Genomic DNA, 25,344 nt, shown 5'->3' on the forward strand with positions numbered 1-25,344 from the left:
ACCTGTAATCCCAGCACTTGGGAGCCGGAGGCCAGCCTGTTCCACATAACAAGTCCCTGGCCCCAAGAAAAAGGAAAAAAAAAAAAAAAAAAAAAAAAAAACTGTCCAAGAACTGCTCCCTCTTCTGTGCCTCAGGAAGTTCATGTTGCAATGAGCCTACAACAATTCTGGCAAGCACCACAATTCTGATATTTCTGGTTAATTCCTATTTTTATTGAAGCTGTTGTAACAACAGGCAGGAATGCAAAGCAGAACCTGATCATCCTCGGCTGACTTTCTGCACTGTGGCCTATTTGCAGGGCCATCTTCTCCGGAGATGTGACCTCTGTCAGACGGCTGTCAGATGTATTTCTGTAACTCAGACCCTGGCACACTGTACAAGACACACAACAGCACCAACGGTTAAGAACCTTACAACCGTTAAGTCACTTACAATGTGACTGTGACCAAGTTCCTCGCTTGGAGTAGAGATGGCAATTCTGAGTAGTTCATAGGCTATATAGAAGAATGCAAAGCTTACAACCAGGAGCCTACCATACAGGACTCTAGAACAGTAATCCACTATTGTAGATTTTACGTCTGTGCATAAAATATAGATAAAACTGTAAATAACACATCACCAAAATGGGCCTAAGTTCTTGCCAGAAAACTTTGCTGAGCCCCTCCCTGATGGCTGGCACTTCATCTCAAGACATGCTCCAACAAGCCGCAGCCTTGAGACAGGCCAGGTGAGGGCGGAGCTCCGGTCCAAGGGGCGGAGTTCGACGGGCGAGTCACGCGGAGCGCAGAGGGCGGAGCTTTCGCGCGCCGATCACGTGAGCTTCTGTTGACACTTCCGGGTGGGACGAGATCGAGGCGGTGGACTGATTCGGCTGCTGGGGCGCAGGCATGGCATACCACGGCCTCACTGTGCCTTTGATCGTGATGAGCGTGTTCTGGGGCTTTGTGGGCCTCCTCGTGCCCTGGTTTATCCCCAAGGGGCCTAATCGGGGGTAAGTGCGCCAGGCCCGAGGTGGTGGGAGCTGAAGACCTCGGTGGGAGGATCACGGAGAGAAGGATCGTGCGTGGAGGACTACGGCGGGAGGATGAGGCCAGGAGGACCGCATGCGCTCCTCAGAGCCTGTCAGTGTCCCCGGCCGGAGGGTGAGGTCACCTTTGGCAGCCCCTCCCGGAAGTGAATTTTAGGGAGTGCTTTTTGTCTTGATGGACCAAAAGCGTGCACATCGACTGAAGAGAAGTTAGGGTGCCCCCCCCCCCGAGCCACTCTTGCTGCTTTGGACCCGTCTTTTATGCAAGGGAGGCTTTTTGCCCAAACTTCAAAGAAAGGGATCTAAGAACAAAAATCTCCCTCTGCCCCCATGCTGTCGCAATTGCGGACTCTGACAAGCTTGCTGCATAGCGTTGAGCTCAGCCTTTGCATTTAGTGGGCCCAACCCAGGAGGGGTGGGGGTGAGCCTGATCTAAGCGAGGTTAAATCACCCAGAGCCAAAGGTATTGTTTAGAAACCTCTGCGTCATACCTTCCAGGGCGCTCCTGCCCTTGCTTGTCAACGAGTATGTACAGTAGTTGACCAAGGTAGAGTTTCATTCCCCCACCTAAGGTTTTGCTGAATACCGCTTTCTTTGTTTGGAGGTAAACTTCTGTATTGCAGTGTAAAACAGACCTCTTCAGAGGAGCCTGGAACACCCTCTTTCTAGTTCCTCTTTTGAATTAACTAATTTTTTCCCTCTCAATTCAAGATCATGTGGAGGTGACACTTGAACTTAAGTAGTGTGTCAGAAACGTCTCTTGCTTTAATAGATTAGACACTGAATGGTGGGTACATAGTGTTAGCTCCACAGCACTTTGTAGACAATGTATATCAAGTGGGACATTTTGATTAGAGGAAGTTTTACTGTGTTTTGTGATATTATTGTCTATTACTGTCTGGAATATATTGACTTAGAAAAAACCTTTTTTCTAGTAGCTTAAGAAAACACTTAAAGATTTATGTATTATTTATTTTATGTATATAAGTGTTTGGCTGCAGGTATGTAAGGGTGTCACGTGCATGCATTGCCCACAGAGGGCTTTGGATCCCTTGGCATTGGAGTTACAGATGGTTTTGAGCTGTCTCGTGGGTGCTGGGACTTGAACCCAGGTCTTCTGGAAGAGCAAGTGTTCCTAACCAAGTAGCCATCTCTCTGGGTCCCAAATAAATGGCTTTTGAAAGGGAAATGATAGGTGAATTTCTGTCACTTATAAGCATCAAGTCCCACCCCTCGAGAACAGTTCTACAGGCCCATCTTCGGTTTATAGCAGCCGATGCGGTATCTGAGTTCTGGAGTTCTCGAAGTAATTTGTATTAACCAAATTCATTTAGACCTCTTTTTTTCTTCTTGGAGTTAAAGACAACAAAATGCCTCTGTTGTGTTTCAACCAACCCTGTCTCATTCCACCACTGGCTGTCTTTCTGGCCTTCATCCCCAGAATAGCTCTTATTAACACACCTAGTTTGGACCACTCCTTTCTTAAAGCTCTGCTCTCCCCATCCTCGGCATCAGGTGCCACTCCTGTTATGCAGAGTAATGAAACCCCTGGTTCTAGTTGACCTGCATTGAGATTGGATCTGAGGCCCATTTACAGGCTCCATTGCAGTCCTTGTGTTTCCTGCTCTTGGCAGGATTGAGCAGGTCTTGAAATGGTGCTTCCTAGGAGTTATAGACTTTCATTTTAGGAAACCCTGCCCCAAGGTGACTGAGCTCTTGTGACCTTGGAAGATTTAGTTAGCTTGTCCATGTCCCTATGTTTTACTAAAACGTGGACATTTTAGGGTTAATTATCACCAGGTCCCTTCTACATTCTCCTCCCCAAAAGATTGTAAATCAAAAGGTTTTTTTTTGTTTTGTTTTGTTTTTTTTTTGTTTTGTTTTTTTTATTATGGAAGAAATGGCCTGCTTAATGAGCTCTGCTGATGTTTTCTTTCTGTGTGGTGATGGTAGGGGTGGAGGTGGGGGGAGTTGCTGAGAAGTGAACCCAGAGCCTCCCACCTTCTAGACAAGCACTCTGTCACTGAGCTGTTTCTCTAGCCACCACGATGAACTGAATATTTAATATAGGAAAGCATCTCTGACTTGTGGGATTCGGAGATTTTCTTTAGGGAAATAAGGAACTGTGCAAGAAAGGAGCGAAACAGCAGGCTTCTGTGTTGATTCTGAGAGACCCTTGCTCAGTGTTTTGAAAATGGGCAATGAGAAGGGTATTGGGGCCTGATGAGACAGCAAAAAGGTGGCTGGCAGGGACAGTCCCCTCCTGAATGTGTGGGCAGTGGGAAAGCCAGCCCCTTGCAATTCTTTAGATTTTTTTTTTCTGCAGTGGGACATGGTAGGACAAAATCCAGCCTGTGCCTGCTGTCCTGAGCACGCCTGTCCTTCATGATCTCCCTCTTTTCTCTTTGGGAGCCCACAGATCCGCCAAAAGCTTCAAGCCCTCCTTACCAGATGTAGAGGATTGCACAGGGATTAGTAGACCAGGGATTATGTCAGCTCCAGTTTTTGGGGGTTTTATTCCTAAACATTTTGGAGTGTGTAGAAAGTAGAAGGTCACATAGGAAAGGCTGGCTGGTGGCCTCAGTGGGTAAAGGTGTTTGTTGCCATGTCTGACCACCCCACAAATTGTTCTCCAGTCTTTCCTTGCACACTATGGCATGTTAAGAACATTTAGTACTCTTCCAGAGGACCTGAATTCAATACTCAGTGCCCACATAACTCCATCTCTGGAGAATCCCAACTCATTCTTCTGGCCTCTGAGGGCACTTGCACTTGTGTGCATGCCTGCTTATATGCACAGGATTACAATATAATCATTTTTTGTTGTTGTTTTTTTTCTTTGTTTTTGAGACAAGGTTTCTCTGTATAACCTTGGCTGTCCTGGAACTCACTCTCTAGACCAGGCTAACCTGGTTGCCTGCCTCTGCCTCCTGAGTGCTAGGACTAAAGTGTGCCACCACTGCCCAGCTTAAAATAAATCATTTTAGCTGGGCAGTGGTGTTGCACGCCTTTAATCCCAGCACTTGGGAGGCAGAGGCAGGTGGATTTCTGAGTTCGAGGCCAGCCTGGTCTACAGAGTGAGTTCCAGGACACAGCCAGGGCTACACAGAGAAACCCTGTCTTGTAAAACAAAAAACAAAACAAAACAAAAAAAAACCCCAAAAAAACCAAAAAAAAAAAAAAAAAATTTTAAAAAGGTCACATCCCAAGGCCATATGTCATAATAGATGTATTCATGTTTGCTTTATGAATGCATGTGAATGTGTATATGTAGTTATATACAGTTTTGCTAAGACATTTGAAAATTAATTTCAGTTTAGGACTCTCCACTCTTGCATAGCTCCTATGGAGAAGGTTTTTTTATTTTTTAAAGATTTTTATTTTATTTTATGTATAGGAGTACACTGTAGCTGTCTTCAGACACACCAGAAGAGGGCATCGGATCCCATTACAGATGGTTGTGAGCTACTGTGTGGTTGCTGGGAATTGAACTCAGGACCTCTGGAAGAGCAGTCAGTGAACTTAACCGCTGAGTCCTCTCTCCAGCCCCTGGAGCAGTTGTTGTAAGGGGAATGTTTTCCCGTGGCAGCTAATACTGGGGTGTAATACAAAGGCTCCTCAGCTGTTTCTGTGCTCTGAGATGTCTTTTGGGGAAGAGAGGAGACAGCAAAGACGCTAAGCTAGGCTCGGGAACCGGAGAGGATGAGCAGGAGCTCGGCACTGAGACTCACACCCATGTGTTGGGGGTGGGAAGTTGTGGTAAAGGCACCCGCCTTCAGGAATAAAGGGTTGAAAAGAAGAGTTGGAAGACTAGCCTTCTGTCTCTCCACCTGTCCATCTTTATGTAGCCTAGGCTAACCTTAAACTTGCCATCCTCCTGCCTTGGCCTTCCAAGTGCTAGGATTACTGGTGTGCACTACCATAGGCAGCTGGGTGAAGGGCTTAGACTACAAGTGGCCACACTTAATTTATTCTTAATTTATTGCACAACTGTCAATACAACTGTTTCTTGTCTCTAAAATGCATCTAGAGGTGCTGGAGAGACGCTCAGCAGTTAAGAGCGTTTGCTGTCTTGTGGAGGACCAGAGTTTGGTTCTTAGGACTCAAATCGGGGGTAACCACCTGTACTCCAGCTTCTGGTCATCCAAACTCTCTGGCCACCATGGTCATCTCCACTCATGTTCACTTCCTCACTCAAATAATTAAGATGAAACGCATCTAAAGTCTGACCAACATTTGCTGTCCTCGAGTGCTGTACCCTCAGCCTGTATAACCTCACACTCCTGATCGGTCTGCCTTTTCATCGCTGTCCCTGTTTCCCCAGCCTACTTCAACCCAGTGGAAAGATGGAGGCAGAAATCAGGCCAGATTTTACCAGTTTTTTTCTGCTCCCTCCTGATAACGTTTTGGGCAGAGGCCTTGCAAAGGCTGTGAGATAGGTAGATTTACCTCTTCAACCTTACCTCCTGCTTCCCAGGCTGGCCTTGCTTGTCTGTTCAGCCACCCAGGCTTCCTTCCTCTGAAGCCCCAAGACCCCTCTCAGCTCATGCCCGAGTTTTCTGTCCTACTGCTGGGGACACTCACTCAAGTCTGCAGTCAGACCCCATCGCTTGAGGCCTCATCACACCTGTTTAACATTGCCACAGCCCCAGCACATCTGTCGTTCCCCCCCCCCACCTTTGTTATTTGAGGTCAGCAGCTGCTGACCCTTCAACGTGCTCATGATGATTGTTGTCTGTCTGTCGTTCATCTGTGTGTTGTCTGCTCTCCCCTCCTCCCCAGCCTGGAACCTTCCTCGGGAAGGGCAGGATAAACTTTACTTTTTATTATATGTGTATGGGTATTTTGTCTGCACATAAGTCTATGAACCACATGCATGCAGTGTCTAGACATGCCAGAAGAGGGCATCAGATCTCCTAGAACTGGTGTTACAGACAACTAGCTACTATGTGAGTGCCAGGAACCAAACCAGCATCTACTGAAAGTGGTCACAGCCAGTGGTAATCTTAACTCCTGAGCCATCGCTCCAGCTACCAGGGTAGACATTTTAAGTCAGTTTAATTCATTGCTACTTCTCTAGAGCTCGATATACCCTGGGTACTCAGGTAGATCTGAGGAGTGAAGGAATGTATCAGTACCAATAGCTTAACCACAGGAAATGCAAGCACAGAACTTCAAAAGGCTTAACGAACATAAGCAGACATTCTGACATTTGTCTTGTTTGCTCCCGGGGTGTGGCAGTCACTTCTGTGCGAGACAGCCTCCCGTGAAGAGAGTGATGAAAGGATATTTCTGAGAGAACAATCTGAGTGACTGTGGAGAGAAGAAAAGGACTGGAAGAAAGTTTTGAATCTGCCTGGAATAAGCAGTGAATTTTCTTGCTAGCAAATGAATGGAAAGAAAGAAATCCACTGGAGAGAGGACGCTCTGCAGGACAGATCCACAGCCTGGTCACCACAGTGCAGAGGAAGCTCGAGCAGATGAGAGTGAAGAGGAGATTAGCCAGGGGAAACAACAGTGCTTACGAGGAGTACTGTGTAGGGACTGGACCCTAGGCTTCCCTTATGTGAACCCATAGAGGCCAGAGATAACAGATCCCCTGAAGTTGGAGTTAAGGACAATTGAGAGTGCTGGGAACTGAACTGGGTCCTCTGCAAGAACAGAATTTACTGAATTGAGTTTTATTCAGCTGGTTGGAGACCCAACTTTAACTTTTTATAAATAAATAGAGGCGGGGAAAGGTCCAGCTAGTGAGCATAGTTGTAACAATGGTAATTCATTGTCTGTGATACTGTCAAATATGGTAGCTCTGTCAAAATGAATTGTTGGTCCAGACTTCTGAGTTTGTGATCAAACTGTGGTATCAGCATACTCCCTTAAACACACGTGTTTGATTATGTACTTACACCTGTCCTTAGTATCCCTGGGGCACACTGTGATGTGACAGATGTTTGGATAAGTGCAGGACCGTTGTCTCCGTATGCAGTATGCATTCTTGCAGTCTGGGAGAGCAGGAAGGGATGTAACCATCCTGCAAGGTCTATGTGCTCACCGATGTCTAATACTGGCTTTTTCTTTCTTTTTTAGAGTTATTATCACCATGTTGGTGACCTGTTCAGTTTGCTGCTATCTCTTGTAAGTATCTTGTCTCTTGTACATAGTTGTTCTTTTTAAAAGCAGTTATTCTTGTTATTTATAATGTGTTAATTGACACATTATGGGTCATTGGCACTTAATATCTGTTTAATATCTACAAATAGCATCCTCAAATTGAATGTGCTCAGAATTTCACATTTTCAAGCGCTCAGTGTTAGGTAAGAGCTGAAGACAGGAGTACAAGTGTAATTTAATTGCTGAGAATGTAACGCTTATAATTATACTACTTTATATCTTACTATTGTGAAATATTTATTTAAGCCTACTCATTTTACTTACTCTCTCACATGAATGTAATATTTTTTTTTAATTAAAACATTAGTTATTATCACACACCTACAGATCCTCTGCAGCTGGCTTTAAGCCACTGTGTGGGTGCTGGGAATCAGCTCTCTGGAAGAGTATCAGGTGCTTAGGTTTTTTTTTTTTTTTTTTTTTTTTTTTTTTTTTTTTTTAGATTGTTTGTTTTTTGAGAAAAGGTTTCTCTGTATATCAGCCCTGGCTGACCAGGCTGGCCTTGATCTCACAGAGATCTGCTTGCCTCTGCCTCCTAAGTGCTGGAATTAAAGGCATGGACTACCACTACCAAGCTAAAATGTGGAGAGTTTTTTGTTGTTGTTGTTATTGTTGTTTTTCAACATCTGTTAACTGCTGAGCCATCTCTGTCTCTAACCTGTTTTTTTAAAGAAATTTTTTTGAGGTGTGGTACTGAAGACTGAACCCAGGGCCTTGTAAACCCTGAGCCCCTATCCCTAAATAAAGTCGTTCTTTCATTTTTTGTTTTATTTATTAAATAAATATATGATACTAAATACATACCTTTTCATCTTTACTTTTTCCCTTGAACATGGTCTCACTATGTAGTCTCAGCTGGCCTCAAACTCACAGAGATCTGCCTGTCTCTGTCCCCCAAGGTCTGAGATTGAAGGGTGCACACCTCCACCCATTCCTTCTTAAGACTCTTGTTTATCTGATGAACAGAAGGGGAACTAGGATTATAACAAGGTAGAGGAAGGATAGGTTTGATAGGTTTTCTTTAAATCATTATAAGCTCTATCAAAGTATAATACGCCTCTGTCTGAATGGATTGGATACACTATTGGATGAAAGCTGACTGTGTGTGTGTGTAGGGTAACTTTGGATACACTGTTGGATGAAAGCTGACTGTGTGTGTGTAGGGTAACTTTGGATGCACTGTTGGATGAAAGCTGACTGTGTGTGTGTGTAGGGTAACTTTGGATACACTGTTGGATGAAAGCTGACTGTGTGTGTGTGTAGGGTAACTTTCCCCCGAGCCCACGTTGGGATACTGCTTTTCCCATCGATCTTCGTGAATGAAGAAATGGCAGAACATCCCTGAGCTAGCTTAAATGTGTGAGATGTGCCTCACAGTTCTTCCCACTCTGTCCCTTCCTGTAGAATACAGAGCCAGCCAAATTGCAGAGTTAAACCCCCCTGAGTTTTAATCTACTCCTGGAGCAAATAACTACCAGCAAGTGCTTGAAGGGATATGATTTCTTCTTTGTTAAACAACTGGAACATAGGCCACACCCACTGCAGAAAAGCTGCCCCTTTAGGAACGTCCTCATTTGCTTGCTTTCTTGTCAAGATCTCACACTGTAGCCAAGATAGTCTGGAACTTAGTATGTAACTGTATGTGGACTGCACCTTCCTTGGGCTTGTGTGAGAGTGATGGTGTGAGTGTGGAGAGAGTGGGCTGAGTACAGAAGTTCACAGACACTCTCTGTCTCTGCTCGGGAATGGCTGGTACTAGTGCTTTCAGTTCCTGCCGCCTTGACTCCCCTGCCATAGCAGACTGTGCCCTGGGATGGAGAACCAAACAAACCCTTTCTCCTCTTAGCTGCTTCTATGGACTATCTTATCACAGCGGCAGAAATGAAACTAGGGCGCTCCCAGATGTGGGCTTACAGGCATGAGCCACCATGTCCATGCATTCTCTTCTCTTGGAGAGCTTCCTAGCTCCCTGGAATTTTGCTCATGGTAGGGGTGGAAATGGTGCTGGCCAGAGTATTGTTTAGTGTAGCCATGAGCAGGAAACAGCAGTCGCAGTCCATCCTGAGATGAAGGGCTGGCTCCTTCTGTGCCTCTGCACCTGCAATGTCCAGTGCACTGGGCTTCTGCACTAAGGCTTTTAAGGAAGTGTGTAATGAGGAGAGTTCAGTGACTCCTAAGCTAAATGATCTCAAGGTGCCTGGCTGCGCCAACACTGAGCTTGCTGGTGGCATTGGCTGAAGTTGTCTCTTCTCGCCTCTTGGTTCGTTTTGGCTAGAGACTAACAGGGCTTCCAGCTGATGGCTTAGCCTCTATGGTAGAAGCCTGACATGGACCAAGTGGAATGGTATTCTTACAGAAGCTAGCTGTAGGGGAAAGGGCAAGTTCATGTGTCAACTACAAAGAGACAGCAGCTCCCTCTCTGTATCCCTGTCTGCCTTGGCATTTACCATGTAGACCAGGCTAGCCTCAACTCACAGAGACTCACATGCCTCTTTTTTGCAAGCACTTGGATTAAAAAAATTATGCTCAGCCTGATTTTGACTTCCTAAACCTACTGTATTCTCTCTGTAATTTTACAACCTTCAGAAATTACCAACTTACAGGCAAGCCTGTAAGCTACCCCTAGGGTTCTCTCCTACCTCAGATTGTTTTTGGCAAACGTAGTTTATTCTATAACCACCACGTCAGACAGAACCACCATATGTTACCATGCGCTGTAGGTAATTCCTCTGTCTCACCACAAATCCTGTGCACCTCACTTCCCTGATTGTCTTCCTAACTTCGTAGTTTGAGTGAATACGAGCCACAGAGGCACAGCACCTTGTACATGGTGGATGTGTTCCTGAGGAGGTGCTGCATTGACACTGCCAGGCATCCTTGGTAAAAGCCAGGAGCACTGATAAATAAATATCGTGTTCTGTCCAGGACACTCCTCCCTTGTTCCTATGAATAAGGTTGTGGTCCAAAACTTAGTAAGTAGTGCCAGTATTAAGAAACCCTGACCTTAAGGAAGGAAGGAGAGAGAAAAGGAGAGAGAGAGAGAGAGAGAGAGAGAGAGAGAGAGAGAGAGAGAGAGAGAGAGAGAGAATGAATATGAATGAATATGAGAATATTTTGGACAGAGACAAATCTGAGTAGTGCCGATGCTGACATGTAGCATAGTCATCTCTGTCTTTCTTGGGCCTCCACTTGCCATAGTTCAGTCACTCAAGATCAGGTGCAGCCCAAAAATAGTAGTAAATAGTAGTATTGGTCTTGATTCCCTTGAGAGAGATCTGATACCTTTCACTGTGGTATCTTCTGTCTTCAGTGTATGGGAACTTCAGTGTTCCCATAGGGGTGTGTGTGTACAGGAAACTGTGGGTAAGGTTGGTTATCTGTGATCTAGGGTCTTCTGGATGTATTGGAGCAGGACCCACATAACTGAGGCAGGATTACTGTTTAGATGAAAACGTGGCTGAGAAGGGCCACATAGAACAACAGCCTCTGCATCAGGAGGCTGGGCTGACTGTTGGAAAAGCAGCTGCAGAAGACGGAGGGGAACTGTCTGAAGGTAGCACAGGGGCAAGCAAAGAAGTCTCTGACCTCATTGCCCAAGAGTAGTCAGCTTTCTGCTTGAGAGAGCTTGGAGAAGTGGGGGAGGAGCCAGCTCACCTGGAAGCAGTGGAAAATACCAGAAAAGAGTGTGACCGAGGCAGGTAATTAGAGCTACAGAGACCACGGGGAGGACTTAGGAGAGAGGTTGAGGGACTGGTGAGACTTGGAGCAGCCTGGGGTGGTTTTGTTTGCAGTGCTAGACTCTGAGCTGGGGCCTAGGTATACCCTCTATGCAGAGCTCACTCCGGGCCCCAAAGGAATGACGTTTAGATCATGAGGGGTGAACCTGGGAGGTTTGAATTTCTGGCAAAACTGGGGTAAGCAAAGATAGGAGACCCATTGACTTATTTCCTGTAGACCTGTTAGGTGGGCCTTGGGTCTGCATACTTCCCACAGTACTAGGCAGTGTCAGGTTTGGGCATTTAGGCACTTCTGCCCCTCTAGGCTGCTGGCACTAGGACTGGCTGCACTCCCACTGAAGACAGGCAGTCACTGCAGCCTGGCTTTCAGTTGTCTTTTTTTTGTTTCATGCTAGGGATTGAATCCAGAGCCTTGCCCAGATCTCAGTATCTCAGTGTTTGTACTGTTTCTTGCTGCTTCCGGGTTTTGAGAGAGGGTCTCAGTAGTTTGCCCAGGCTGGCAGAGAACTCCTGATTCTCCTACCTCTGTCTTCTGAATTCTAGCATTATGGGCGCCATGCTCGACTTGATTTTCAGAACTTCCTTGCTTCATTAATTTTTTTTTTTTGGCTTTTTATTTTTTAAAGGTTTATTTGTTATATGTAAGTACACTGTAGCTGTCTTCAGACACAGGCATCAGATCTCATCACAGATGATTGTGAAACATCATGTAGTTGCTGGGATTTGAACTCAGGACCTCTGAAAGAGCAGTCAGTACTCTTAACCGCTGAGCCATCTTGCCAGCCCCTTTTTTGGCTTTTTAATTCAAAATAGTTTTGCTATTGAATATGAATTTCCTTCCTGACTGTGTCTTCTGTCATTCATCTCTTTTTTCCCCTTCTTTTAGAGACAGGGTCTCACTGTGTAGCCTTCGCTGGCCTGGAACTCAGTCGGTGAAACTAGTCAGCACTGGGGGTCCTTGCCTTTTAGTTTAAGTTAGCTTTGGTTTGTTGAGACAAGTCTGATTACATAGTCCAGGCTGGCCTTGAACTAACAGTTTCAGCCTCACAAATATTAGAATTGCAGGCACATGGCTCTGCACACCCAGCAGTCTTTATCTTATGAATGTCTTCTAAATATATAAAATCAATATAATTATTAATGTGCTAACTTTAGGCTATTTTATTGTTTTGATTATTTCACCAGATTTTGTTCCTGTCTTGTTTTGTAAATAATGTTAACTGAATGTTAGTGATTTTTAAATTTCTTTAAGAGCATATTAACCACACTTTTAATTTAAAAAATTTAATTTGTGTGTGTGTGTGTCTGTGCGCGCGCGTGTGTGTACATGTGTGTGCCTGCATGCACACATGCACTTATGCACATGAGTGCATTGCCTTTGCAGGCCAGAAGAGGGCATTGGATACCCTGGAACTGGAGTTACAGGAGGTTGGTTGTAAGTCAACCAGTATAGTTGCTGGGAACTGAATTTGGGTTCTCTGGAAAAGCAGCAAGTGCTTTTAATTGCTAAGCCATCTTGGTAATACACACACACACACACACACACACACACACACACACATGCAAGCACACACTGCCACCACCTTTTCTTAACCCATGTTTAATTTATCTATTTGGGATGGAGCAGGTATGTAGAACTCAGAAGACAGTCCTCAGGGGTCCATTCTTTCCTTCCATCCTGTGAGTTGTGGACACCAAACTCAAGTTGTCAGGCTTGGCAACAAGTAGCTCTAACCTCAGCCTTCTTGCCAGTCCCTCTGTCTGATTAGTTCATGATTCACAATAAAAGGCTTTGGGGTTCCGACTCGATTGAGTGATATTTGGGTTTCTCTGACTCTCTGCTCCGGATGGACCCTGGACTTTGGTGTTTCTCAGCCTGGCGAGGTCTGCAGGTGAAAGCCCAAGCTCCTGTGGTTTGCTATCTGTCTGTCCCTCAGCCGCGGAGAACCCCCACAGCCACTTCATTCCTACCCTGGAAAGCTGCCATCACTTAATTTGCCATCTGAGAACTGTATCATTTCTCTCCTAGGCACGTTTATGATGCTTATGAATGGGGGAAGTGAGACCATGGGGTGGGGCCCAGCGTGCTGCTATTACCTGCTGTATGGAGGCATATATTAGAATCTTTCCCATTATAATGTGGCAGATAAGGGGATTATTGGAGCTGGGATTGTGCCCCATTTGTATTGTGAGGCCCCAGTTTCAATCCCTAGCACACAAAGGGCTCCTTAGACACTTTGGTTTGAAAGGCCCAGTTTAGAAAACCAGTTGTCTTGAAGTCCTGGGGGCAAGAAAGGGAAGAGATTTCAAGTTTAAAATTGGCAAAAATTAGGGCGTATTCCTGTGGTAGCAAAGGGCCCACAGTGGTAAGGTTGGCAGCCAGTTAATAGAAAACATGTTTGTGTCTTCTCATCTGGAGCTTGGTGTTCTCTGCCAAGCCCTCAGGCTATGCCAGAATCAGTTCTTTGTGGTAATAAGACTGGAGTCCCTGTTTCCTCACTGGCTGGTGGTTAGCCACCGCCTTGCCCTACGGACCACTCACATTCCATTCGGCTCTCCGTCTTGAAAGCCAGCGGCAGCATCTCCTTTGTGTGTGATTCCTTTTACCCTTTAGTTTTTCCCCCCACCTTTATTTATTTAGCACGGGGTGGGGGGGTTGGGGGGGGTGGAGGGGGAGGTTTGTCTGAAGACAACTTGGAGTAGTTTCTGGTCCTGGAGGGAGAGGCTATGTCAAACTCAGGTTGTCAAGCTTGGTAACAATCATTGTCACCTCCTAAACCATCTTTCTGGCCCTGTTCACCTTTAGTAGCTATAGAGTTATACCTAAGTGGCAGAGCATTTGCCTAGCATGCAAGAAGCTGTGGGTTCCATCCCCAGCACTAGAGGGAAACAGTTTGAAGGAGGGAGAATAGCCAAGAAAGGAAAACCTTAGATGGGATACAGATGTTACTGGAGAAGGGAGGGCTCAGTCTATGAGGGAGCTGCATTCATTGATCAAGCCAGGCCTAAGTTGATTTAGAGCTACCAGACAGTGGATGATCCAGAGGACAGTCAGGAGGTCAGGGCGCCCCTGTGCTAGTCTCTGGAGCACATACTTCGAAGGGGGTTCTGGTTCCATGTTGCAAAATCTGCAAAAAAGTTACTGCCAGGCCAAGGACTTTCAGCTCAGAGAGCCCTGTAGGAGCTTCTCACGGTGTTCTCACACCTACCCAGTGGCCTCCAGCCTGTGCCTTCAAGTGTCACCTCAGCTCTGTCCTCTGAGAGAGAAAGGGGGGTAGGGATCAAGCTCATTTTAAGGGTCAGTATGGGAACTCTATAGTGTCTCCTTGCCACTACCAGCAAGCAGTGAGTTCAGAAACCAGGCAACCTTTAACAAGTGTCTTTTCAGAAGTTACCCAATTACTCAGGTCTCTACCCAGGAACATGCATGCCCCTGTCTCAGCCTGCTGTCTGGCATGATGCCATCTACAGAAGCATCTGTCACATGCACTGTGTGTTAGAGGGAGCCGGAGTGCGGGGGATATCTTAGACATCTGTGGGCTGCAGGGCTAGGGGTGTGAGTATGGTAGAGGCTGCTAATGGCCCAGTGCCACAGCCTCTGAGAAACTCCAAAGTAAATCTCTTGCTCTTCCTTCTGTGGCTTGGGCACACTTTAAGTTGTTTCATAGATAAAAAGAAAAGCAAGGGCTTGCCAGCCACTGCAAGAGCCCCTATTATCTCTGTACTTTCACTCGGTGGCAAGTATTTTGGCTCCATTTTATGACTGGAAACAAGCTTGGGTGGTAAGGTCACTGCCTAGAGCCATTCCGGCAGCTTAGAGTAAAAACCCAATTCTGTCCAGTACCAGATCTCCCCGTTTTCTGGTAGCTTCGATGTGGCTTCCCTGCCTTTCAAAGTGTGTCTGTCATTCGATTGGAGACAGGGTTTGATGCCCTGGGCACTTGCATATGTTTCTGCTGTCACCCACCGGCAGAGGTCACTCCTGTTGTGGCTCGGGCTGGGAGGACAGTGGATGGAGGAGCCATCCCTGACCGGATTTCCCTATTCCTACAAGGAAGCTGAGGTCCCCCCTGTGCCTTCCAGGAGCTAGGCTGCACCCATGTTCTCTGTTCTTCCTTCTGTATGTGGAACAAAAGCATTAAACAGGATTATCTGAGGGCTGGGTGCGGCTCCTGTGCAGAACAGTGTACCCTAAGCTTGGAGCTGGGCCACTGGCCTGACTGTAGAGAGCACACTCCTTTGCCCTCCCAGGTGAATCAGACCCTTCAGCCAGCATCCTCAGAGCCTGACATAACCGTGGCCCCTGAGGGTGATTGTGGAATAGGTGAGGCCACTTTAGACAGCTGAGCTACACAGCGAGTTCAGGAACAGCCTGGGCAATTTACTGCAACCCGGTCTCAAAATGAAAAATAATAATAGCTGACTGAGCATGGTGGTGCATGCCTTTAATCCCAGCACTCAGGAGGCAGAAGCAGACAAATCTCTGTGTGTTCAAGGCCAACCTGGTCTGCAGATGAGTTTCAGGACAGCAGGGCACAGAGAAACCTTGTCTCAAAAACCCAAAGGAGAAAATAATAGCGATGAAGGTCTGGGATGTATCTCAGTGACAGAGTGCTTGCCTGGCATCCTCAGGCCCTACTTTCAATCCAGTAGCTCCTAGAAAGAGGAGCTTGCGTTTGTCCACCCCAGTTCTGCGGCTCTCCTAGCTGTAACTGTGCCACCGCCATCGCAGAGGAGCCTCTCAGTTGATGGTTATTAGGCCTCTGGGCTGTGGAACCATGTGGAACAGTTTGGGCAAGCGGAAGGGTACAGTCTGTTCCTTCTGGTTACACAACAAGCCAGGTTTCGGCCAGAGCACAGGCCCTTCCCACTACTCCCATCAGGTCACAGCGGGCTTTTCTGCCTTCCAAAGCTGTGTGTGTTTATCAGCTTTGGAGGGAACTTTTACGTCTGTAGGTAGCTAGAAGGGCAGGCACTGAGCTCACTCAGCTGGTTGGAGGGGGAATTTCCTCTAAAATTTCAATCGAAATAGCCCGTATTATTTCTCCAGGCATTTCCCTAACAGGTTGTGTTTTGTTTTGTGGTGTGTATTAGGGTTAAGGTGAGAGGGTTAAGACTGATTTTTTTTTTCTCCCCTTTTGATTTGAAACATTGAAAATAGTGTTGGGGGCTGGTCCTATAGCTCAGGATCTGAGTACTTGCTTACTGTGCACAAGGCCCTGGGCTCTGTCTATCTTCTCAACAGTTTGAAGAAACAAAACGAAACAAATTGTCCCATCTCTACAAGCTGAATGGATGAGGGATGGTGACTTTTTACTAAGGAGGCTCCCTTGAGTCTGGGACTTTGAAATGAGCCTGGGCAAGGTAATGAGATCCACCCCTCAAAAAAGGCAGGACAGGGAGGGCATGGTAAACACTGGAAGCTTCCAAAGACTAACCTGAGCGAGCAAAGTGGCTTTCCTTCGTTCTTAATTCTAATTCTTATTCTTTACTGTGACCAGGCACCAAAGGCTGGATTCTTACTTCTGTAATACACAACCAATTTAGATCTCGCTAAACTTGAGTCCTCACTTAAAGCACCTCAGAGGCCAGCCTTCAGCATACGTTGGGCCTCAGTTCTGGTCTTCTGCTGCCCGCTTCTGCCTATCCGGTATTGTGAACATCCATGTCACTCGGCCTGCCTCTGCCTGAGGCTCCATAACTGTGAGTACAGCGTGGTGCCACACACGCAGGAGACAGACACAGCTGCACGCTGCCTCCTGCAGGTGCCTGCAGTTCTCTCAGACGCCTCCTCTCACTTGTCACTCGTAGCCAGGCTCCTGGGAAGAATTTTAAGATGAGTCACTTATGAAGAAAAATTGGTGTTTATCAAAAAGTGGGTAGCTTCTGGGGAGTAACAGTGTCTGTGAACCGACCTATGTTCCCAGCACCTGGGTAGTGTGGGTTATCTTTGGCTACTTAAAGGAGTTTAAGGCCAGCCTGGGCTACATGAGACAGTAATCTCATGATTGTGTCTTAGAAGTGCTATATATCTGATATTGGTAGCTTCTGAGGTGCCATTGTTAAAGGATTCTTGTGGTAAATGAGACCATAGATCGGTTCTTAAGCTGTAGGTCACAAGGGTCGAAGTGGCTCTAGCAAAGGGAAGTTAAGACATTTTTGACTGTAAACAAACCTCCTGATTTTGTTGATGAGAACCACAGGAAGTCACAGATTACAACTAAGAAAGGGATAAGATTAAAGGCAAAGGTCAAAGGTCAGATCTGCTTTGGCCTTCTACATAGTTCATTCCCAGTTTAATGTTCTTCTTTGCAGTATCTCTGTAAGAAAGGAATGTTGTCTCTATGAGGTAGTCTCCATCGAAAACTTTGTTAATTGTGCTACTAGTGAGAGATTTCCGACCGGCCTCTCCCTTCTCATGGCGCTTTAATTTTCTCTTTCTGTCCTGCTCCAAGGATTTTCAGAAAAACTCCTGGATGACTAGTCTGAGGTTGACACACATACCCCCTACACCCCTAAAGGGAGGAGGGATGTATCTGTGTGTCTGTGTGTATGTTAGTGCAGAGACCAGAAGAGGGCGTCGTATCTGGATTTGAAGTTGCAGGCAATGGTGAGCTGCCCAGTGTGGGTGCCGGGAAGCAAGCTTGGGTCCTCTGGAAGAGCAGCATCTGCCCTTAACCACTGATCCATCTGCCCAGTCCCGAGATGATGTTTTAATTGCTTACTGCACACTCTTGGTGAGGAAGGACAATGAGGACAGCGTGGGCTCTAATTTATCTTTTTAATTTGATGTTTCTAAGTGTTGCCAGTTAGCTCAGTCTCTTATGAAACACAGAGCTGTTCCTGCAGGCAGCTTGCCTCTCCTGCTGGGAAACAGGGAAACCCTGGGCTTGGGTGGAATTTTCCATGACTCTCTGGCCACAGAGCTTTTCTGCAGTGCAGTGTCCGCCTGTGTTGTCCGTTTCCCCCACCGCTCTTTGTGTGCATGTGTCTGTCTGTCTGTCTGTCTGCCTGCCTGCTTGCCTGTCTGTATGAAGCCTTACTGATAGGCTTGCTGTTGTGTTTATGTTTAATACCCTAGTTCTAAGGGTGATCAGAGACGCTCATCTGAATTAACTCTTTGTTTGTAAAGTGAGTCAGCTTAAAGTATCTGTCTTGGCCTGGTTTCCCTCCGTATCACGTTTCTCATCACAAACCAGCCCTTTGTGGGCCAGGGAGCTGCACACACCTTGTGTCTGTGGGCACCGGCTCCTGACGCTGTGCTGGCTGCTTTGCCAGCAGCCTCTCCATTGGTGATTAGAATCTGCCTTTTGATCTTATGATTGGAAGGATTTCAAAAATGACAGCCAAAGGAGGAAGAGACCCAGCCTGTAATGGCCTAGTTGGGTTTGGCTGGTCCCTTTCTTGAATGGGAGTTTAAGAAGAGACCACCATAGTTATCTGTCTCCTTTTCCTCAGAAAGCAACTCCCTAGACTACATTCAAGAGATCAATAACATGGATTATATCACTGAAACTCATTCTTCTAGGACCTGTTTATTGTAGTCTGCACCCCCACACTTAGCCTACCCCTCCATCCCCTCCATAGACAACCTGGATAAGAGCTAAAGGTAGTGTATTTGGCGTCAGTCCGGTGTCTTCAGATGTTCCGTTCTTGCTTAGTCACCCTTTCAGCCCTGTTTCCATCCCTCTCCCCTGCTTTTCGTCTCTCTAGCAGTTACAGTCCGATATTACATAAGATCTCCGAGGACCGACGTGTCATCTTCCCTGCGCTGCCGGGGCCTGAGACCTAGTAATTGCTCATTAAATATTTGTTCAGTAAGTAAGACAGAATGGTTGACTAGCCGGACACCTGCAGGCTGCTTTTCTTGTTATTCCTTGCTTTTGTCCTTAGCCTGGTTCTCAGATGTCACTGGGCCTGTGAATTACCTTATCAGATAGAAAATGGCTTATACAGAACCCCGTGAACAGCATAAGAAAAAACTGTGCCGTTTCTGAGATAATGTGAGATGCTTGTATTTCCTCTGTAATCGTGGGCAATACAGAAGCGCACCTTGTGATTTAGATGCAGAAGTAAATGCCCATTTGGTTCCATGTGGTAGGACCCACAAAATGCTTTGACATGTTTTATTGTGGTGGTGATTAGGAACCCCGTGGGCTGAAACCAGATCTTAAGTGTACCCCTAAAATAGTACCTTAATATCTGCACGCTGGAGAAGATACATCTATTTTGCCTGGAAGTTGCAACAGTGACAAACTGTGCGGATGTGAACTGACTTGGTGGCGAAGATGTCTTAAGCTCAGATATTTGGCACACAGTAATGAAGTCATGGAGAAGAAGCAGACTCAGCTGTGGTGGAGCCTCCCTACTTTGTGGATTGTCTCAAATGAAGACACAAAGCAACCTGGGGAGTGTTCTCTGGTCCCAGGAGAGCAGTGTGTAGTGAAGGCTTGGTCAGAATGGACTACACTGAAGTTGAACTAACATGGGTTTTTCCATCGTATATGAAAATGGTTGTATTCTAGCCAGTTTCACAACTCTCTGCTTTTGTTCCTCCCATGAATTTTAGTTGGCTGATTGCAATTCTGGCGCAGCTCAATCCTCTGTTTGGACCACAGTTGAAAAATGAAACCATCTGGTATCTGAAGTACCACTGGCCTTGAGGAGGAGGACATGCTGCACAGCTGCCCAGGCACTGAGGTGATTATGCCTTTGCCCTTCCTTGTGGATGTTGCCAGCCAGTGAGCTACAGTGTTTGCTATGGCTTCTTCCTCAAAGACAGCTGAAGAGCAGACTGGTTTGAAAAGATATATGGTCTAAAGAACAAGGTCACAGTTAGAGAAAACCATTCTCTTCAAGTGTTTCTTAGGGATTTATCCATAAGTTTCTCTTAGGGTCTATGGTTACCCTGCCCTTTTATAGTGTAGTTTAGGGCCGGAGAGATGGTGCACAGGGTAAAATCACTCGCTGCCAAGCCCGGAGACCTGAGGTCAGTCTTTGGGATGACCCACCTGTTGGGACTGCCACTTGTTCTCTGATATGCCTGTGTGTGGTTCATGACAGTAAGCTCTCAGGCGGGCTTCTGACAGATTAGAGAGTGAGTATTCTTAGTTAATAACACCCAGCAACAGGAAGAAGTGGCTAAACTATTGAAAATTAATGTCTTAGAATGCTTTGGGGAGAGGGAGACAAGCATCTTTTGAAGGTTGGGAGTTGTATATGCCCATAATTCCAGCACTGATTTCAGAGGCAAGAGGATGATAAGTTCAAAGCCAGCTTGGGCTACATATAGCAAGTTCCAGACCCACTTCAGCTGCAGAGTGAGGAGGCCTTGTCTCAAACAGCACAGAACAGAGAGGAGGCTGACTCTCAAGACTGCAGCTTTTATTTGATGCTGAGACCAGGCGGTAAACAGTGGCAGCGTGCAAAGGTTTGTCCACTGGCTGAGTGGCAGGTCCCTTGTCACCTGACTCCTTCTTCTCTGCTACTTTATTAAATGGAAGTTAGTGTCAGGTGTTCAGAACAGAGCCGAGCCATATTCTTGGCCTGCTTTTAAAAACAATTTATTTATTTACATATCTATTTTACTTTTATATGTATGAATGTTTCTCTGCATGTGTCTATGAATCACATTTGTGGAGTGCCTGAGGAGGAAAGAGAGAGACTGCTGTTTGCCTAGCAGCTTTGCAGAGTTCTGGGCTGCGGTGGGCTCGGCTTTTGTTACTTTAACCTAAGGTGTCTAGTTTGAACAGCACACCTCTCAAGACATAATGTAAGGTGTATGCTCATAGCTTTGGTCAGGGTCACCAAAGGTCCCTTGAGTCACAGAACCAGGAACGTGAAAAATGAGAACATTTGATCTACGGGTTATGAGCAGCTCTCCACTGTGGTCTCCCCTCAAGGCCTGCCTAGCCTGCCCTGGGACCTCCTTTTCTTCTTCCTTCTTGCTCTGCTCCTGACCCGGAGGTTCTGGGCCTGATGTTTCCACACTCTCGACCTGGTCGCACACTTAGCTCTTCTGCCTCTTACTGCCCTACTGTGTTCATTGCACTTAGAAGGCAGGTCAGCAAGTACGTGTCTCTGGACATGGCCTTGGCTTTGCCTCAGCCCCCACCAGCTCTTAATGCTTCAGATGTTTCAGGGCTCATCCTGCGAATCCTGTGCTTGCTTCCTGACCATGGTTTCTACGTGAGTTCTTTCATCTCTAGATGCATGTGGTTTTCTAATTGTTAACCACTCTTTCGGCACATTCCCTTGAATGGTTAAATGCCTGTGCTGACTGGCTAAGTCTTGTAGTTGAATAAAACTACCTTTGCATATTATAATAAAGAATGGTTTGAAATTTTACCTAAAACAAAGATTTAGAAACAAGAGTCAGACAGACAAAGACACATTCATTCATATACCCTTTTTGAATGAATTTCTTCATTCTGGCCTTGTTTGTTTTTGTTTTGGGTTGGTTGTTGATTGATTGTTTTTGTTTTGTTCTTGTTTGTTTTGTTTGTTTTTGGTTGTTTGCAAGACCAGGTTTCTCTGTGTAGTCCTGGCTGTCCTGGAACTCGAATTACAGACCAGACTAACCTTCAACCCATGGAGATCCATTTGAATGCTGTTATTAAAGGTGTGCCCCATCACTGCCCAGCTGGCCTTGGTATTTTTAAGTTCCCGGCTTCTTAGTCCCTTTCCCCATCACCATTCCCAGGTTTTCTCTGGGCTACCCTAGTGATTCCATTGTTTTACACAGAATACTGTAAATTCTGAATTGTTTGTTCCAGCTTCATCCACAGCTAGCTATTTCCACATCATGGAGAGGATTCCATACTTCCTAGCTAATCCAACCACAGAACCACGCCCTGAGCACCACACTTAACTCTAGTTCAGCTGTCACCAGTGAAGATGAATAAAAAGTAGTTCCTAGTTGTGTGGGTTTATTAAAAAGTAAAGGTCATTTTCCTGCTTTGTGATTCTTTGTTTGAAAAAAAAAAGAAAAAAAAGCCAAAAGAAAGGCTGGTGAGATGGTCCAGGAGTTAAGAGTACATGCTCTTCTTTCAGAGGGCCCAGGTTCAAATCTTAGCACCCAGACTGGACCATGCACAACATTTTGCAACTCCAATTCCAAGAGACCCAGTGCCCTCTTGTGGACTGTGAGAGCTCTTGTACTGACATGAGCACACACACACACACACACACACACGTGCACACACACACACGTGCACACACACACACATAAAAATAAAATACATCTTTAAAAAGTCCAGAGGGTAAAGACGTCTGTCTGTGCTGTTCATAGAAGATTCCCACAGAAACATCTGCATTCTTGAGCCAACTTTATCATCCGCCTAGAACAGAGTGTCTACAGAGCAGCTATTCTGTCAGCCCAGGCCAGGGACAGAAAGTGACCACAGGAACAGTCTGCTCTGACAGTGGCCACCTTAGCCTGGTGCTCCTCTCCTAGTGCACTGTAAAAACCATCCTTGAGTTAATTCCACTTTCCTCTGTGTTTTCTGGTGCTGGGGATTGAACTGAGGGCCCAGGGCACCCTGAGCAATGCCATTTGTCACGCTCTCTGTGCTGCCCTCTGTGAGGGAGCCACACCCCCAGACCTCCTCTAATTAAATCTTGAGTCAAATGCATATCATTTGCAGTCTCCTGCACTGGGACTTAATGGGACTCCAGAAGGTGACTGTGAGTGTCTGGGTGGCGTTGCTGGGAACCAAGCTGGGCTCCTGGAAGAGCAGCAAACACTTGTCTTTTTGGTTGTGAGCCCTACTTCAATGGTGCCACCTCTGCAGCCCAGCAACAAACCCTCTCAACTGCTGGGCCACTGCCCAGCCCCACTGGACACCTTAAGGATGTCCTGCTCCCACTGAGCAGCCCAGCATGTAAAGATAGTGACATTTGCCATCCTGAAATGGGTGACATTGTCACTGTCACCTGTACTTGGGGTAGTCATAATGGGGAACAGCCTGAAAGGCAGCCTGGAGTCCTGCGGATACAACACAGAGGGAGCTTGCTAGTCAGGAGGCCAGTGAAGGCAGAATGGAGGGTGCCCATATTGGCATCCAGCTGTCTGTCCTGACAGGGAGGTGAAAAGCACAGGAACTCACTAAGTGCCAGCTCTGTGTTGGTCAGCTCCGTGGCTCCTGCTTTTGGCAAGTCACATTGCTGTTTGTGTAGCTAAGTGAGAGTAATTGGTAATTGGACCTGCTCTAGAACCTACCCAAACCTGTGTGATGAGTAACCCTGTTCTTCATCGGAGTTTTAAAAGTATTGGTCTGGTTAACTTTGCGTCAGGGGGAGGAGGATGAGACAGTCCACTGTATTGCCCAGACTGGTCTCACGCTCAGCATCTGCTATCTTAGCCTCCTGGGTGCACCATGCCTAGCTTTGGTTCAATTTTTTTAATACTAACTCTATCCCTAATCCTCCTTTCTACTTTTTATTTTTGAGACAGTGTCTCACTATGTAGTTCTGGTTCAACTGGAACTCATTAGAGATTGGCCTAGAACTCGGAGAGATCCACCTGCCTCTGCATCCCGAGGGTCATGAGTGAAGTGTGTACCATCACCACCTGGCTCACTTTTTATTTTGAGAGTATCTCCCTAAGTTGCTGAGGTTAGCTTTCTGATTCCTTGCTCTGTCTCCTAGGTAGCTGGGGTTGCAGGCCTGGCTGCTTTCCTGTTTTGTCTTCTAGCTCTCCTCTGTTCTCTGCTGTCTGCCACTGTTAAATTTTATACGTACGGAATTTTGCTGCATGTAAGCTGTAGCCCTGGCTACTTCTAGTTCTTGTCCCTGTCCCCACCCCACCCCCTTTCTTTAATCCTGTGTGTATGGATGTTTTCTTCAGTATGTTTGTCTGGGCACCGTGTATATGTAGTGCCTCATCAGGTCCCCTAGGACTGGAGTTACAAATGGTTGTAAGCCTCTATGTCTATGCTAGGAATTGAACCCAGGTCCTCTGGAAGAGCAGCCAGTGCTGCTGCTGAGCCGTCTCTCCAGCTCTTTTGAAGGAGGGTGAAGGCCGAGGTGTTAGAGGCCCTTAAGTTACTAGACCAGTTTTGTTTTGCAGGTCACAGACAGAAGCCTTCTATGCAGAATCACCTGCGCACCGGACCTCCTTCCTCGATAGCCTTCTTCCGGCGTTACCTGCCTTACACTTGAAGACCTTCCTCTGCATACAGTATTTTTTCCTTCACCCTTTTTACACTTTGAATTATGTGCCTGCGTAGCTGAGATGTGTCTGCACTCCGCTGAGAGAAAAGGTGCTGTTCTGGGAAATCTGTTACTCTTGTCTTGAAGCCTGCGGCTTTGAATATGGCTCTTGCCAGCTCACAGCATGAGAGTCGGGGATGTGTTTAAGAACTGCTGCGAGACAAATAAGCCTCGGTGGCCCAGTCAGGAGCGCCTGCTCAAGAGAAGCTTTCTACCCCAGCAGATGGACATCAAGCTCTATTTTCAGGATGAATTTCTTACTTCTACATCTTTTGGAATAAATTATTTTTCTTCTTTCTATGGAAATCTGGCTCCAGTGTTTAAAAAGCTCAATTTCCTAAGCTCTTCTGTCTCTAGATAATGCCTTTTCAAAGTGAGGTTGTGTCTAACCTTAGGTTGGATGTATAATCCATCTGGGCCCCATAGTTTGAGACCTGAAGAGACTGGTAAGTACTTTTCTTGATCATTCATTTAATAACTGTTTGGGTGCCTACTGCAGACAAGGCATCGGAGGAAGCAAAGATGTTGGAAACGGGTTCCCTGCATGCTCGTGAGCTCACGGGTTGTTTGGGGAGAGATTGTTCATATGCGTAGAGCTGTCGGATGACGTCATGCTTGACCTTTGGTGAGAGGCAGGTACATACCGCTTAGTCCCTGCTCCTTGGGCTAAGAGGGCCACTTGAGCTCAGGACTTGGCAGCCAGCCCAGGTAACACAGTTGAGGGCAATGTCCAGCCACGGGGACAAGATGGTAAATATGGCTTGGGTAGGGTTGTCCCACTCCCAGAAATCTGATAAAAGAGATCTAGGCTGATTAAAGGCTTGGGTTGGGGATGTTTTAATAGCAGACATCTTAAATTTGCTAAGTTAAGGCTTTATGAGTTTTGTCTTGCCGTGCTGGGTTGAACAAGGGTCTTGAACATACCAAGCTCTCAGAAACTCAAAATTAAAATAGATTGAATTTTCATCAGCTCGCAGTTCTCTGACAGCTAGCCAAGAGCTACTTCCTGTTTTGCAGTGTGCACTTTTCTGGTCATCCTGGACTGTCTGGACTCGTGGCTTCTGCTCATAGGACCAAAGAGAGTTTCAAGTTGAAGTGTCTGCCCTGCTCCCTTACACTGACACAAAGTCTGAGTTCAGGCTGGACAGGGACTCACTAGGCTGACCTCGAATCTTGTGATCCTTCTGCCTCGCCCT

The 25,344-nt window shown here is 46.4% G+C and overlaps 1 protein-coding gene across 2 annotated transcripts; it reads left to right on the forward strand.

Annotated features, from left to right (window-relative positions):
- The first annotated feature begins 796 nt into the window (after positions 1-796).
- On the forward strand, positions 797-24,454 carry Atp6v0e1 (ATPase H+ transporting V0 subunit e1). Of its 2 annotated transcripts, XM_034507840.2 has the most exons (4): positions 805-992; positions 7,116-7,163; positions 19,506-19,636; positions 24,006-24,454. In XM_034507840.2, exons 1-3 carry the CDS (start codon positions 889-891, stop codon positions 19,597-19,599), a joined length of 246 nt encoding a protein of 81 aa, XP_034363731.1. In that variant the 5' UTR covers positions 805-888; the 3' UTR covers positions 19,600-19,636; positions 24,006-24,454. The 2 variants fall into 2 exon arrangements, with proteins under 2 accessions (XP_076793186.1, XP_034363731.1); XM_076937071.1 differs by lacking the exon at positions 19,506-19,636 and having other exon boundaries at positions 797-992.
- Positions 24,455-25,344: the final 890 nt, after the last annotated feature.

The sequence above is a fragment of the Arvicanthis niloticus genome, chromosome 6 (genome assembly GCF_011762505.2).
Source record: "Arvicanthis niloticus isolate mArvNil1 chromosome 6, mArvNil1.pat.X, whole genome shotgun sequence".
Taxonomy (NCBI): Eukaryota; Metazoa; Chordata; class Mammalia; order Rodentia; family Muridae; genus Arvicanthis; species Arvicanthis niloticus.